The sequence below is a fragment of the Primulina huaijiensis genome, chromosome 12 (assembly GCF_012295235.1).
Source record: "Primulina huaijiensis isolate GDHJ02 chromosome 12, ASM1229523v2, whole genome shotgun sequence".
Taxonomy (NCBI): domain Eukaryota; kingdom Viridiplantae; phylum Streptophyta; class Magnoliopsida; order Lamiales; family Gesneriaceae; genus Primulina; species Primulina huaijiensis.
In genome coordinates, this window is record NC_133317.1 from 9,904,298 (window position 1) to 9,920,075 (window position 15,778).

General features: G+C 34.0%; 2 protein-coding genes across 2 annotated transcripts; one reads left to right on the forward strand and one right to left on the reverse strand.

Annotated features, from left to right (window-relative positions):
• The first annotated feature begins 5,798 nt into the window (after nt 1-5,798).
• Nucleotides 5,799-6,329, forward strand: LOC140989970 (protein RESPONSE TO LOW SULFUR 2-like). Its single transcript, XM_073459548.1, has one exon. The coding sequence runs from the start codon at nt 5,927-5,929 to the stop codon at nt 6,230-6,232; it is 306 nt and encodes a 101-aa protein (XP_073315649.1). The 5' UTR covers nt 5,799-5,926; the 3' UTR covers nt 6,233-6,329.
• Nucleotides 6,330-9,628: 3,299 nt separating this feature from the next.
• On the reverse strand, nt 9,629-12,692 carry LOC140989969 (chloroplastic import inner membrane translocase subunit HP30-2). Its single transcript, XM_073459547.1, has 6 exons — nt 12,285-12,692; nt 11,454-11,569; nt 10,386-10,512; nt 10,110-10,258; nt 9,974-10,036; nt 9,629-9,886 (listed from the first exon to the last, which is right to left on the reverse strand). Exons 1-6 carry the CDS (start codon nt 12,597-12,599, stop codon nt 9,847-9,849), a joined length of 810 nt encoding a protein of 269 aa, XP_073315648.1. The 5' UTR covers nt 12,600-12,692; the 3' UTR covers nt 9,629-9,846.
• Nucleotides 12,693-15,778: the final 3,086 nt, after the last annotated feature.

Here is a 15,778-nt window from a genome sequence, read left to right on the forward strand (position 1 = left end):
TTAGAAAACTAAAAGAAATAATGCGATGAGATCAACGGCCAGAAGGCGGCAGAACCACCGCGGCCTGCGACGATGAATGGCGGTGTCGACAATTGTGAGTAGGGGTGGGCACGGGTCGGGTTTTTCGGGTAGTTCGGATTGGTACCCGATTTTTTCGGGTAGCATTTTCATTACCCGAACCCGATCCGATTCTGGACAATACCCGTCTTTTCGGGTACCCAAAAAGATCGGGTTCGGGTAGGGGTAGGGGTCGGGGTTGGGTTTTTTTTTGACAAAATAACATTTTATCATTTTGTGCCTATCAAATAATATATGACGAGAAAATAGGCTTATCAAAATAATATTGTCTCGTGAATGTCTACAAAAGTAAAAGACAAAAAATATTTATCTCAAAACTTAGAATGAGTATTATAATTAAAAAATCTTTAAATCGAGCATAAACTATTTAGATGCATATATAAGAAATTAACACAATAATTTATTTGTTAATGACCTAACACCAAATTGATAACCTATAAACAGAATGACATCCCTAACACAGTAGTGAACAATTTGATGACTTTCGAGAATAAAAAACCATCAACTTCAAAAAAACCCACCGAAGCCAAGATTCGAGCAAATCCAGTGTCGATTTCAACAGGTCTCAAAGAAATAGCAATGGCCGATGTAATCTGAAACTCCTGGGACTGCTGCATGCTCACAATCACCACCCTCGTTCTAAGTAGATTGGAAACAAACGTAGAACCCATATGTTTTTTTTTTTTGCAAAATGGGTTTCCAATTTATTAAACAGGACCAGTCCAATTATAAGCCCAAATGTTTTTTTTTATTTTTTAAAAACAATCAGGTACCCGATCGTGTAATTCGGGTAGCAATTCTATACCCGAATCCGATCTGACAAAAATATAATCGGATTCGGGTACTAATTACCCGATTTTACCCGACAATTGCCCCTGATCGGGTTCGGGTCAGATGGAACCCGAAAAATCCGATCCGATTGCCTACCCTAGTTGTGAAGGGGTGTCAGCCCATACTTGGTTAAATAATCAAGATGTGGCCTAATGTATGTATTGTAAAGGAGAGAGAAATTTGTAAAATTGACATGTAGTGTTATTGTAACGCCCCGAAAATTTTAAGTCCACGCAAACCACATGCATGCAATTATTAAATTCTCTTGTATTTTAATTAATTGTTTTAATTGCATGAATTAATTATGTTGTGCATATTTACATGTTTAAAATATATTTTTCTACATGATTGCATTAAATGTGATTTTTAAAGGTTATTCAAGTTGCGATCGAAGAACGGAGACCGAGAGTTGAAAAAAAAAATAGAAAATATTTTTATTAAATATTTGTTTTTAATTATTTAAAATATGAGTGTTGCTTTTTCATATTTTTGAAAATATGGGGTTATGAGGTGATTTTATACGCCGGGACGTAAATTTTATCGGTGTTGGTTTTTCAAGAAAAATACGAGCTTTTTAGCAATCCGGCTAATAAATTCACAAATTTATTTTACCAAAACTTTGTTAATATTTTATTTAAATCTTAATTAGACTAATGGGCTTAATTTAATGGCTTAATAGGCCTAAAATCCTTGATGTTAATTAATTAGTATATAAAGTGTTAAATTAAACAAAACCCTACACTTTTTGGCATCAATAATCGGCCACACACTCCCAAAAATCTGAAAAACTCTCCCCTAATTTCACACGGCACACACTCAATAATTGGAAGAGATAGGTTCGAAAATTTCAAGGAAATTCAAGCCATCGTCTCTTCGTCGTCAACAGATTTTCGTGCGTATATAACGCAAAGGCACGACATATTATCCTTTTACTCATCATCTCATCATAATATGTTTTTATGCATGAAAAGTATGGAAAAACAAGATGTACTTTTATTATTTTCGTTTTTGTGCTTCATCATGAATTTGAAAGCTTGTTAATTGATTCAAAAACATGTTTAATATGTTAAAAGGGGGCTGCCATGATTAGGATAGGGTTAAGGGATGTTTTTACATGTTTTAGAGAGTCACAAAACACCCCAACAAGCTGCTAACGTGCATATCAGAAGTAGGAACCGTACGTGAGTGGGGTTGGCTTGTACAAGATGCTATGGCTTGTTTCTTTGCATGGGCTGGTGGGGCTCGACCAGGGCTCGTCCAGGTTCAGGGGTGGTCTCGGTCTAGGGTTGGTTGGGTCCTAGGGAGATGGGTAAGGTTCGGGCCAGGGGCTGGGGTGGCTTGGGCCACTGCTGGCTCAAGATAAACGTGAGAAGCGCGAGGAAGCTCCATGGTGCGCAGGTTGTGGTGCTGGCTTCAGGTGGTTCGCACGTGAGTTCCAGGGGCTGGGCTGGTCTGGGCTGGGTCTGGGCTTGGTCTAGGGATGGTCAGGGTTAGGTAGGTTCGGTGGTGGCTTAGTTGGAAGAGTCCTAGGCTAACTAGGAGTCCTAAAACTAAAGGGAACCTCACGCACACACAGCACATGCAATTGGGTTCAATGACAGCAGGCTTTTTGAGGGTTTTAAGGGCCGGTTCAGGGGCTTGGGCCGGGTCAGTAGGGTGCCTAGATGGGTTGGCTAGGGTTTGGTTCAAGGTGGCTCGGGTGTGGCTCGAGTAAATTGGGAGATGGCTCGGTGGGTTCGATAAGGTGTCAAAAAAACAAAAATAATAAAGCTAAAATTGAACCCAAGGGTCCACGGGTGTGGCTCTTGACGTGGAAGGGTATAATAAATCCTAAAAATGTTTTGTTAAAAATTTGGGATCAAAATAACGAGTTTTGGATTTATTCGGGATTTAATCGCCGCACGAAACGCTAATTAACGAGTTAATTGAAAAGTCTAGTTTTAAGCCTTATAAAATTATGAAAAATTATATTTAATCTTAAATAATTATTAAAAGCCTAAGTTTTTAATTTGGGGATTTTATGTTGAGGTTTGGGATTTTTCGGGATTAAAACGCATTAATACGTCACATTTAAAGATTAATTTAAAAGTCCTCGATTTAAACTAAATAAAAATATGAGAAAATTCATGTAAGCGAAAATAATTATTTGGGACATATTAGAGTAAAGAAATCAAGAAAAAAGTCAAAATCGTAAAATGTCAAGTCCAGGGGTAAAACGGTCTTTTTACACCTAGAAATTAGTAAACGTCATGGCAGTGCCCTAAATGCAATTTTTATGATATTATGATTATTTATGAAATGTTCATGATTAAATTATGATTTTTAAATGTCTGAGATTTTTATGATTTAAGGAAGACATTTAAAAGAAATGTTGCACGCTTGGTTTCAAAAACAAAAATGTTATGTTATGCATGATTTTTTTATAAAGTGATGAGAATATAAATGTTGAAGGAAGTGAAGTAATTGTGACTAATTCGATACTGTTGGAGATGTCGTGAGGGTTATGGTCCTAGTGGGAGCCCGACGATCGTATTTTCATCATTACGCATATGTGGTAACGGTTATGTGGTAACGGTTATGTGGTAACGGTTTTGTGGTAACGGTAAGAATGGGAATATCGTGAGGGGAAAAGACCCCAGAGGGAACCCATTTATGGGAAAAGGCCCCAGAGGGAACCCCGACGATCGTATTTCTATTCGATCATGATAGGCCAGGGCCCAGTTGACCGGTGAGAGTGTTGCTGGTGTCCCCCGCCGGCCAGTACTGTGATTTTATGTAGATGGATCCATCGATCATGTCATGTCATGTCCGAAAAGTCACAATTAACGATTTGAATTCAACAAAGAAAAAGAAATGGAAAAGGAAAATATTCATGATCATGTTAAAGGTTTTATGTTATGTCATGTTGAGGAAAAGGAAAAGTTAAAGTTTATGTTTGCATGTTATGAAAAGTTTTTTTACGTAAAGTATTTTCACTGTTGCATGTGGTTTTATACGTATTATTTGTTATAAAGATTATGGTGTGTTGAGTCTTTAGACTCACTAGGTGTGATGGATGCAGGTGAGTTTGAGGGAGGTCTTGATGGATGAACTGACTGGACTGAAGATGCACACAACCCGAGGACCAGCGCTTCTACTTATTTCCACATTTATGACTTATGAATCATGATTTATGATTAAAGAATTTAAGACTATTTATTTATGCTTTTTGAGAGGTTTAGTATGGGCTATTATTTTCAAATTAGTGCATTTTAGGTTTGGTAAAACAAATTGACGATTTCATTGATTTCTAAAAATGCTAGATGGTTGGTATTTTATTTTAAAAGGGTAAAATATTTTATTAAAATATTTTCATGGAGTTTAAGTGAGTGGTCGAAATTTAGGGAAAAAAAAATTCTAATACTTTTAAAGCAATAAAAAAGACAGGATGTTTCAGTTATATTTATAATTTTCATACAAAAAAAATTAGAATTCTCCTAAGACTCTTATTTGAAAGTTTTTATTTTGTCAAAAATCTCACTTGATTTTTACTTGGTTAAAACTCTATCTATTAGTTTCTATTTTGTTAAAACCTCTACCAAAATTTTTGCTTAACTTGGACTCCTACTAGTTAGAGTTGTATTAAGAATTTCCAACCAAATTAATCAAATAATTTATTATTGTGGTTTCATCATAATGTCAATCGACGATTAGACATCGTCGATATGACGAGAGTACAAAACTCGTTATTATGATGCAAAGTGTCACTGATTCATTTTTAACAGTTGTATGTTTTAAACTCATTCACAAGATTTAGACAGTTGCATTTTCATTACAAATTAAGCAGTCGTGGTATCTTTCACAACTTTCAAATATTAAATATTCTTATAAATATCTTTATAAGTCATGTTTTTTATATTCATCAAACTATAATCACCAAATTCAACTCCTTGAATTTGACTATCTCAACGAAAACACAAAATTATTATTTGTGTGAACCTCAATGGTTCATGGATACAGCTAGTCGTGAGTTCACAACTCATGTGATTTGAAATAGTATTTATCTGTTATACGAGCTTACCTTTGTTAGCCTCGTTCTATGCATCAACCTCTTGATTACATGAACGTCAGAACTCAGTTCTGATTACACCACCGGAGCATGGTAAGAACTTTTAGTAATATCAGCCTATGATCTCCAATGTATCACTGACAGCGCCTGCAAAAATCAATAGGTTATTAATAGCGTACAATAATGTCTGCGATCGAATATGCAAACATTGATACATCAAAATATGCATATGAAATCGATAACAATGTAATGTGTCTTTGAGTAATCATAGTGACATCGTTTGTGTAACTAGGAAAATATTTTTCCGTAAATCACAACACATACTTTGCCAAAGATTTCTTGCACTGTTAACTAATCAGATTACATAATATATTAGCACCCGTAAGTGATCGGTGAATCCCAAACTATACAACATCACCTCCTAAATATGTCAAAATTCACTCAATCTTGCCACCTGATGACCCTCACAGAGTCGATAAATGAGTCAAAGTACAGTACTAGTATGTAGAATCTTTATTTTGTCTCAGGTTAAAAGACTAATAGTGTTCAACCATAACTATTGACTAATCTTCTCGATAAATGATAACCACTTGGAAAGTTCAAGTTAGAGTTATTCAGGTACTCATTATATGATCATTCATATGTATAATTGGATTTCTTCATGCTCATATCAATGAAACGGGGTGTTCATATCACATAAATTATATTATTTTCCAAAAGATCTAAAAAAAAAAAAAGCAAAAGACGAAATTGTACCAAATACTCCTACTAACGTGTTGGCTGACGCTATGTTTGTGCAAATACGAAAACGCCCTCTGGCGACAGAATCGTCTTATTTTACAGAACAATCTAGAGATACATTGAACCTGGACACTCCCTTTTTTGGCCTATAAAATCCCATCCTATGTTCCAGGTGAACGTATCCAGATACATTGTTTATAAACAAAACAGTTGACTTCGATTCTTTCTATGGCTCCCAGCATTGCGATTGCCTCCACCGCGCAGACGAAACAGAACACGGCGGCGGAGGTGGAACTGCGGCGGAGGAATGAGGAGTTGGAGATGGAGCTGAAGAGGAGCTCGGAGAGGGAAGAGATAATGAGGGAGGAGTTGATGAGGGTGTGGAAGCGAGTGACGGTGGCGGAGGAGGCGGAGGAGAGGCTGTGCCGCCAGCTCGGAGAGCTTGAGGCGGAGGCCGTGGAACAAGCCAGGGAATACAGGAATCAGATCTTGGAGTTGAAGAGAAAGCTTTCTTACGCTAAACAACTCCAATAATTCACCATCTCTCTCGATTAGGATTATTAAATCTTTTTCTTCTTTTTTTTTTTGTATTAGTTTCTATTTTTCATGTTTGAATCGGAACATTTCGTAATTTTGCAATCTAATTAAAATTTTTGAAAAATTGTAATTACATGTGGAGAAAGACGTATTATAATTATAATTACACAAAAAAAGGAGAAGGGGGGGAGAGGAGGGGGGGGGGTGGTGGTGGTGGGGTTTTTCAAAGTCGGAGATTGAGACCGATTATTTGTCGTTTAAAGACTTATGGATAACGAACGAAGCTGATTTTCTTGTAAGAACAAATTATTAGGTTTATAATATGGAGAAATAAGATTTATTTGTGAAAATGAGAGATACCTACTATCTCCTTGTGGTGCAGCGTAGAAAGAGACGTGATGCGGTCGAGAGATTCCAATTGATTGGACAAGATATTTTACTCGAATCTTACGGAACAATTGATATGCGACACATTAACTTCTTATTAAATTTTTTTTAGAGTATATTTTAATTTAATCAAAAATACAACTCTTAAAGATGCTGCTTTTAGTATAATTAATACCTTGTCAATATTAATCAAATGACTATCAATGAGTCATATTTTATCATGTATTGGAATACATTTGGATTAATCCTTGATATACTGGTATAACGGAGTGGGTCTTATGTGAGACCGTCTCACGGATTTTAATATGTGAGATGGATCAACCCTACTGATATCAACAATAAAAAGTAATACTTTTAGTATAAAAAGTAATATTTTTTCATGGATGACTCAAATAAAGATCTGTTTCACAAAATACGACATGTGAGACTGTCTCACACAAGTTTTTTCCGGTATAAAGATAACATCGAATAAACCGTTAATCACTTGATAAATAGTTATTAATTCGATGAGTTTAGTTTAATTTGAAACTAAACCCCATGAAAATATGGATATTTATTTATGTGGTATTCAGATTCCCCCTTTAGCAAGGTTTCGAGTATGAATATTTTGACATGAGAAGATAGTACGTCCAATAAGCATTTTTTTTTCTTATTGGTCCCTATGAAATACTTTTTATTTTCAGGAACCAAACAATAGACCTTTTTTCCTTTCCATAAAAAAGGAATCTAAAGTTGAGAATTATTGAAGATTTTAAAAAAAGGAGTAAATTAGCCTGGATTGAATTTGGGTCCAATAATTAGTTAAAATATGTCTTCCGTACAATAACTTTACGAGTATCAAATTCAATAGTATGACTTGTTTGAGACAGTATAAAAATTTTTTATTCATGAGACGGGTCAATTCGATTGATTATAAATAATATTTTTGATATAAAATATATTATTTTTTGTAAATCAAGTCGGACTGAATATTTGTATCACAAAATTGATCGGTAAGATAATCTGAAAATAATTTTTTTAAAAAAATTCATTTTAAACCAATTTATTGTGTGACTTGTTTTAATATCTTCTCATTTTTAAATTACTCCAACAATTGGTTAGAAAATGGTGCCCCACATATAACTCCAAACAAAATTTAAAAAATGTTAAATGGAACCAAATATAATTTCTTCCTACTAACGTGTTGGGTTGGTTGACAATATGCAAACACAAAAATTTATATGGAGTTGTCTCGCATATCAATTTTGTGATGCAAATCAATCATAAAAAAATTGTTTTTTTATATCAAAATATTACTTTTTACTATAAGTATCGATCGTCTCATAGCTAGAAATTTGTGATGCATTTTCACATGAGACATAATGGTGTGCAAATACAAAAATGCCCTCCATCGCAATTGAAAATTTGGAGGAGGCCATAAATGACGTGGTTTAGAAAAAGAAAAGGAATAATATTTTGTTAAATAAAGAAGAACAACACATGTCATCAAGCATCAATCGTTAAATAAATCTTTTATAAAGTAAATTAAATTAATAATCTTTAGAACTCATAAATAAATCATTTTTTATAAAGTTCAGGAAACTAAATTATATATATATATAACAAATTGATTGTTTTTATATACTATTCAATATATAGATGAAGGTATGTTTTAAAATTTAAATCTATTTTTATTTAATATAATTAAGAAGCATCCTTTTATACATACCTCCTATTTTATTTAAAAAAATTATAGTTGGTGTGCTTAGTTTAAAACTTTATGAACAACTATGTTTCCATTAATCATTTTTTGTAAAATCAAGTTAATCAATGTCAATTTGGGAAAATTATTTTCCATTTGCATAAACTGTGATACCCCATAAATCAGCACCTCAAGATCAGACCCAAACACTCGGCTCATCCCTAGTCTAGATGGAAGGCCCATGACAGACCCATGTATTATCCTATAAATATCAGGTTTGAGTGTGGGAAGAGATTATTTTTCATGCAGCACTCTTAGCTGATCTCCCCTTATATCCTCAGTATGTGACTTGAGCGTCGGAGGGGCTACGCTGGGACACCCTCACGACCTCATTCTAACGGTCTTCTTCGTGATTTCAGGATCAGAGTAAATTCGAAGCCCGCGTCTGGATTAATGTCATTTGCTGGAATCGGACCCTAAATTTTCAGTGAGTATAAAACTTGATTTTTAAAATTAAAAGTGGTATAATAATTTTCGTAGAAAAGACATATCTTGTAGGATTTTTGTGTGTAAATATTAATGAATAGTTATCAATAGTTATTCGGCTGTTTATAAGTGTTTATATTTGTATTGTGTTCATTAATAATATAAGATTAAATATTCTATAAGAATTAACTAAATCGAGTCAACTCAAATATTATTTTGTATTTAAATTATTGAAGGTGGGTCAAATTTAGATATAATTTTTAAAACTTAAACCAATATTTTTCAGTGGAAAAAATATAATTTTTTGTTTTTAAATTTTTTTATTACAAATATTATAGGTAATTTCTGATCATATTAAAAAAAACTTAGATTCTATGGCTCCGAGTGTGTGATTGCTTCCACAGCACAGGCGAAGGCAGGTCACCAGCTCACGGCTGCGGACGGCGGTTGAAGAATGAGTTGGAAATGTAACCTAAAAAGAGTTCAGGGAAGGAGTTGATCAACGCGTAGAAACGAATGACGTGGCAGAGGAGGAGGAGACTGTGCCACCAGCTCGAGGCGGAGGCTGTGCTCTTTTGGAACAAGCAGAGGAATACAAGACTCAGATTTTGTAGTTGATAAGACAGCCTTCCTACGCTAAAGAACTCCTCCAATAATTGACCATATCTTACATTAAGATTCAACTTTTATTTTCCTTTTTTTTGTATACATAAATCTGATATTTTTTTTTTCTTTTTAACATGAAAAATCTGTTCAATTTTGCAAACGTGTACCTGTTTCATATTCTGTTCAATTTTGCAAACATGTACTTGTTTAACATTCTAACCAAACAGCTATACTTTATTAAGTATCAAACAGATAATATAGACATCTATAGATAATGGAAATCAAATATTATCGATTATCGAACAGATGTTGAATACGTGTAGCATAACACAACCACAGGACATGACGATATAACAAAATTGTTGATGCTTTTTTCATCTGGAAGAAGAATCAACTCTTTTAGAGCAAAGGGTTCATAGCCAACGTCGAAAATGTTTCGTATCAGAGGTACTTAGCGATTAGCCTTTCGACTTTCTTTCAACTCTGGGTCCCTGTGAAGAAAAGAAGAATCTTGATTTGAAGACGAGTTTTCATTATGATATTGCAACAGAGTTCTGCAGATTAAAAATGGATGATACCTCTCTATGTGGTCGAGAATAAGCAATCTTGGTCCCGGTGGTATTTTCACATCTCTGAGAGCACTGAAATTATAACGATGAATTTTGAGCGCTGAGTTAAAGTTGGACATATCAAATCTTACATTGAACGACTTACCTATCAGTTAGTAATGGTAAAGTGTTGTCTGTTAATAACCCTTTCTTGAAATTCTTCTCGTAGTTCTGCAGGCCAAGATTACTCAGAATGGTTCTTGTTTTCACGTAGTTTACATCTTCAGTTGGTGGTTGCGAAAACTTCTGTCCCAACTGCATTAATCGATACCAAAATTCTCAGGATAGGGACATTGACTATTGCCTATGAGCTATAACAGAGATATCGATATTATGAATATCTGAAAAGAGCTGAATGTTATTTAGTAGCAAACTGGATCACCTGGTAAATTCCACCTTGCACAAGTGCAAAGAAAAGGCCAGAGGTAACAGCGTTTGCTGCCAGATTCGGCCCACCCATACCGCTTACTAATGTAAACATGGCACCAGAACCAAAAGCTGCAACCATACTGCAATCACCAACCAACAAGCTAAATACACAGAAAAAATTATGAAAATTCAAACATCCATCCAAGCATGTGTATGTCATGGAACCTGCCGAATAAGGAATGATCAACGAGTGACAAAAATCGGTTCTAGTAGAGTATCCCATAAAACATCCTACTTCAATCCAGGGTTGAGGTCCAAAACCTGAGGCTCAAAAGTCAGAATCCTCAGAGTTTGTGCTTGAGCCAACACTTTTAATCTCGTAAACAAGCTCGGGCCTTAATATGATTAGTTTGATTATGTGCCCTCTATCTTCACAAGTTCTTCAATGATTCACCTCAATTCAGTATGTTTGACAATGTCATTGAAGATAATTTCATTTACATCCAAGAGGACAAACCATCTAAATACCATATTGCAGGTAAACGGGAGATTTAGAGTATAAGCTAAATATCTCATGATTGAGCTGTGACAAGAAAAAACTGAAATAGATCACATTTTGAATCGTTTTCCATTGTGATGCAAGAGCAGTTGTTATTGATTGTTTAGCATACTGTAATCGAATGAGAAATCCACTACATAAGCTACCATGATACTTTGACCCCTCACTGTCAGAACCAATGACAAAGAATACAGCTTCAATGAACTCTACTCAAATTCATTAGTTATTTACCACAACCTTTTTATTTTCTAAAAACAACTTATAATTAGCTGAAACTACATAAAAAGCTAACGTTTTGGAAATACGGGACAGTTACGGAACCAATTTTGATACTCATTCACAAAAACAGGAAAAAATGCCTGACTGACTTTCAAGAAAAAAATGTGTGAGGCACTTTCTAATATCCGTGATCAGGCACAAACACAAACAAACAGGGGCTTGAGGCACATCAAATGCCAGTTACCATAACACATCACATGTATAGACATAAATAAATATGTCTCTATTCAAACATAGCCAGACCTAGATTGAACATCCTCCTTGCCTCTCAATCTTTTCAAGACGCACGAAATGCCAGCATTGGTGCCTGTCATGACAGCAAAATTGCGTGCTTGTACCAAAGGACCTCCTGCAAAAGCCTGAAAACAAACATGACATGTAACCTTCCACTTGTCACAAAATCTATCATGCACACGAGCATGTTAAGCAAAAGAAGTCCACAATCAGTTAAATTTTGATAAAAGTAAACCAAATGCCATAAAACAAAATGCAGAATCCAAACCTATCAAATCAAAATTATGACCTTAAATTTCCATCATGAAATTCTTCTTTATAACGAATAAAAGGTTTCCTCATTATGACCTTCACCAAAATGCAGTATCCAAACCTATCAACTCAAAATATTTGGAGTAAATATTTAGTTTAAAAGCTCGAGTCCTACATCAGAAATCCACAAAATTTGGAAAGCTTCATCAAACACTGAATACAATCCATTTTAAAAAATTAGTTGAAGGCAGGAAGGATTAGATATATAAAGCAACCGAATCGACAATAAGTAATCAAGAATAGCAAGGAATCTCAGCACTATCGAAAGGATATGTTCTCCATGCCATACAGGGATGCAGAAGGTTCGTAGAAAATCAGGAATGAGTCGCAAAAGATGCGGAAAAAGTTAGCCTTGAAGAAAATTCAATAACCCAAGATACACGCACAAAAAAATAATTTGAAGCAGACAAACCAATAAAAGAGTATATACGCATAAAAAAGCAAAGTATAGCGATTGGGAGGGGAGAGGATTGAATTCGATTGGGAGGGGAGAGGATTGAATTTTTTTAAAAAAAAAGAAAAAGGAACCTGAGCTTGTTTGAGAGACGCCATAGCTTCTGGATTTAGGCCGGCAGCGTTCGGCGGCGCAACCAAGGAGGAAACATCACCAGTGAGCGTTCCCATGAAACCACCGATGGCGGCTCCTTGGACGGCGCTTGTGGTGGTTACGACTGCGGCTTCCACCGCCAACGACTGCTTCGCTAGCCAATCTTTGAATCTCGCCTCCACCTCCCTGAATTTGGCCTGCGCCAAAGCTATTGGATTCTGCTCCGCTTGCCCCGTGAAACCGCCGGCTCTGGTCGGAATTCCCAACACCATAACTCCTTGCTTACTTTCGCCCATATTCTACGAATCAATGAGAAGAGGCTGGACGGCAATTGGATAACACGGAAAAAACCCACAATTAGGGTTTTTATAATTTGATTATATGTCGGAAACCTCACCCATTCCGCCCAAAGGGCTTCAGGAATTGACAATTTCACCCCCACTGCTTGATGGGAGAATGACGTGGGTTGCTCGACCACGTCGCAGTCTGGCAGGTATCAAGACCCCATACGTTTGATCCAAGGGCTAGAAATAATCCAAAATTTTTGTAGTTACACGTAGTCCATATATATCTCGTAAACACGAGATCGGACTTGTAGCCCAGTGGTTTCATCTCTACCCAGATTAACTGGCCCCCTAGTTCGAGTTCCTCTTTCCTCATGTGTAATAAAAAAAATACATATATATATCTCGTAAACACTACATTTCAATTGTTGTTTTATTAAAAAAAAATGATCGAATTTTAACAATTTTTATCGTAAAAATTGCATGACAATTAAACATCTGATATTTACTTCAATATCAATTATATGATCGATAGCTTATATTGCATCCCAATTAACATTTTTCACAATAATTCTATCAAATATTTATCATAATATTATATTGGACATACAAAGATCTTCAAAATTATGAATTTATCATAATTATTATAGCATCTTTTTTTAAATTTATTACCGTAACACGTGGTTTGAGAGCAATTATTATCGTAGTAAAAAAAAAACAATCGAAACATAGTGTTTTGATTGTCGTATTGTTTAAAAAATTTGATTAAATTATTTATGTGTAATGAAATTCTATGAGTGTTTTATTTCCTTGTATCTAGACTATATTATTAAGTTTGAGACCATTAGAGTAACTACTTTAGAGGATACCAAAATATTTAATTTCATAATTACCTACTAAAAATCTCCTCAAGTCACCCCATATTTTACATAGGAAAAAAATCTAAACAAAACTTTCTTGATAATGAAAATTAAGGACTAAATATATTTGAAACTGGAGCAAAGTATTTCATTATGTATTAACATTGTAAGCCAATTATAATTTTTGATGAAGTGATTGATGCTTGATCCAAAAACATTTATTCGAAAAATATAGATCTAAATTATTTATACAAAAGTGAACAATTTTATAATATAAAAATACAAAATGATAGTGTCCAAAACAAGTCAACATAAGAAATTTACATTCAAAAGGAATACAATTAAATCAAACCATTCAAACACAAACATCATAATTCTGTTAATGCCAAAAAATATGGATAAATAGCATTTATTCAATAATTAGTCTCCTAATTACGAGCAAACAATAACAATTGAAAATAATATTAATCAGAAGGCTTTCAGGTACTTTTTTTGGCAATTATGTACATTGTTACCTTGAGAAAAGCCATTTCACTAATCAATCCTAAAATATTTAATGAATAAACATAAGAAAAAACAAAATTAGAACGAATCATATAATAATAAAAAAAAATTGTTCAATAGGGAGAGGTAGAAGAATTTAAGTATTCGAATTCCCTTAAACAAATTATTTGTTCACTTTATTTTAAGTTTTATCACATAATATCTTATGGGATAGTTTCACGGGTCAATTTTGTAATATGGATCTACGGCCCGATCTGACTCATGAAAAAATATTAATTTTTACGTCAAAATTATTACTTTTTATTACAAATATGGACCAAATCGACTCGTTTGACGACTATAGATCTGTAAGACTGTCTCACAAGAAACGTACTCCAATTTAATATATGCTTTGAACACAATTTAATTATTTATCATATATGCTCTCAGATCCATAGTTGTCTTATTTGCTACGTCATTCATCGATCACCAATTTTTCTTTTTTTTTTTTATAATCATCAGTTCACACATGTTCGTGTAAATTATGATATCTTTGTTCCACTTGAGAAAAATTAAAGATTTAAAATGAGTTTATGATGAGATATAATTAACTTGTATCATAACTTATATCAATCATTTTCGTAAAACGAGCACAAATACAAAATAGTTGTTATAAATGCTCATTGTATAGTCGCACAAGTGTAGAACTAGGACCAATGATTGACAAAATGTTATCATAGACAATCACCAACAGAAACACCCAAAAATAAGTGTTATACATGATAAAATGTTATATTATGAGAGCCACATATTGAACATGTGGGACAAAATTCTCCATCATTGAAGTCATCTTTTGAACTTTTAGGAGTCATTTTAAAAAATTCCTGGCACTGGTGATTTGAAACCCACCTCTTGAACTTGTAGAAGTCATCTTTAAATTCTCAATGCTGGTGGATCGAGGGTCAGACCGCGACTGACCATCGCCTTCTGAAGGAGAGTAATTGTAATACCTTTGTCCTGCATTATAGAATTGAAGATTTAAAATAAGTTTACAATGAGATACAATTGATTTTTTATAGCAACTTGAGTAAATAATTTTTGTAAAGTAAGGACGAACACGACGTAGTTGCTATAAAAGTCTAACCCAAATAAGAAGCACTAGAAGTCTGCTACACCGGTCCTATCAAATAATATATAATTTTTTTTTGTAATATTTGAAATAAAATACAAAAAATGTGTAAAAAAACATATCTATATTAAAAGTAAAAATTTACGGTAAAAAGTAAAAATCTCAAACTTTCAAAATATATCAAACTACACACTTATAAAATTTTGTCTACTCAATTGTATTCTTTTTCACAAATTGAGAGACCTATTTTTATAATTTCTTTGGAAATAATCCAAAAATAAATACATCATTACATACATCGTCACACACTAATTTTCAATATTTACAACTCTTATTTTCAACATTCAATCATTTCAACTCTTTATTTTTAACACAACTCTTTATTTTCTACAATCCCCCTTGTGATGATGATCGTGATATAATGATTGTCTTCATTACGTGTTTCTATATTGTCTCATTAAAAACCTTACTAGGAAAAATCTTTTGGGATAAAAACTATAGTAAGGGAAAAAGAGTGCAGTCACGTGAACTCCCCCTCATGTTAACATGATCGATTCTTCACAAATTTCGTAGATTGTGCATCTCAATGTTATATATATGCTTTCTGAATAGTGTCGTAGGAAGTGCATCTGTGAAGAGATCTGATGAATTTTTACTTGATTGAATGTAACGAATATCTATATATTTATTCTTCTCAAGCTCTTGGGTGAATGCGAAAA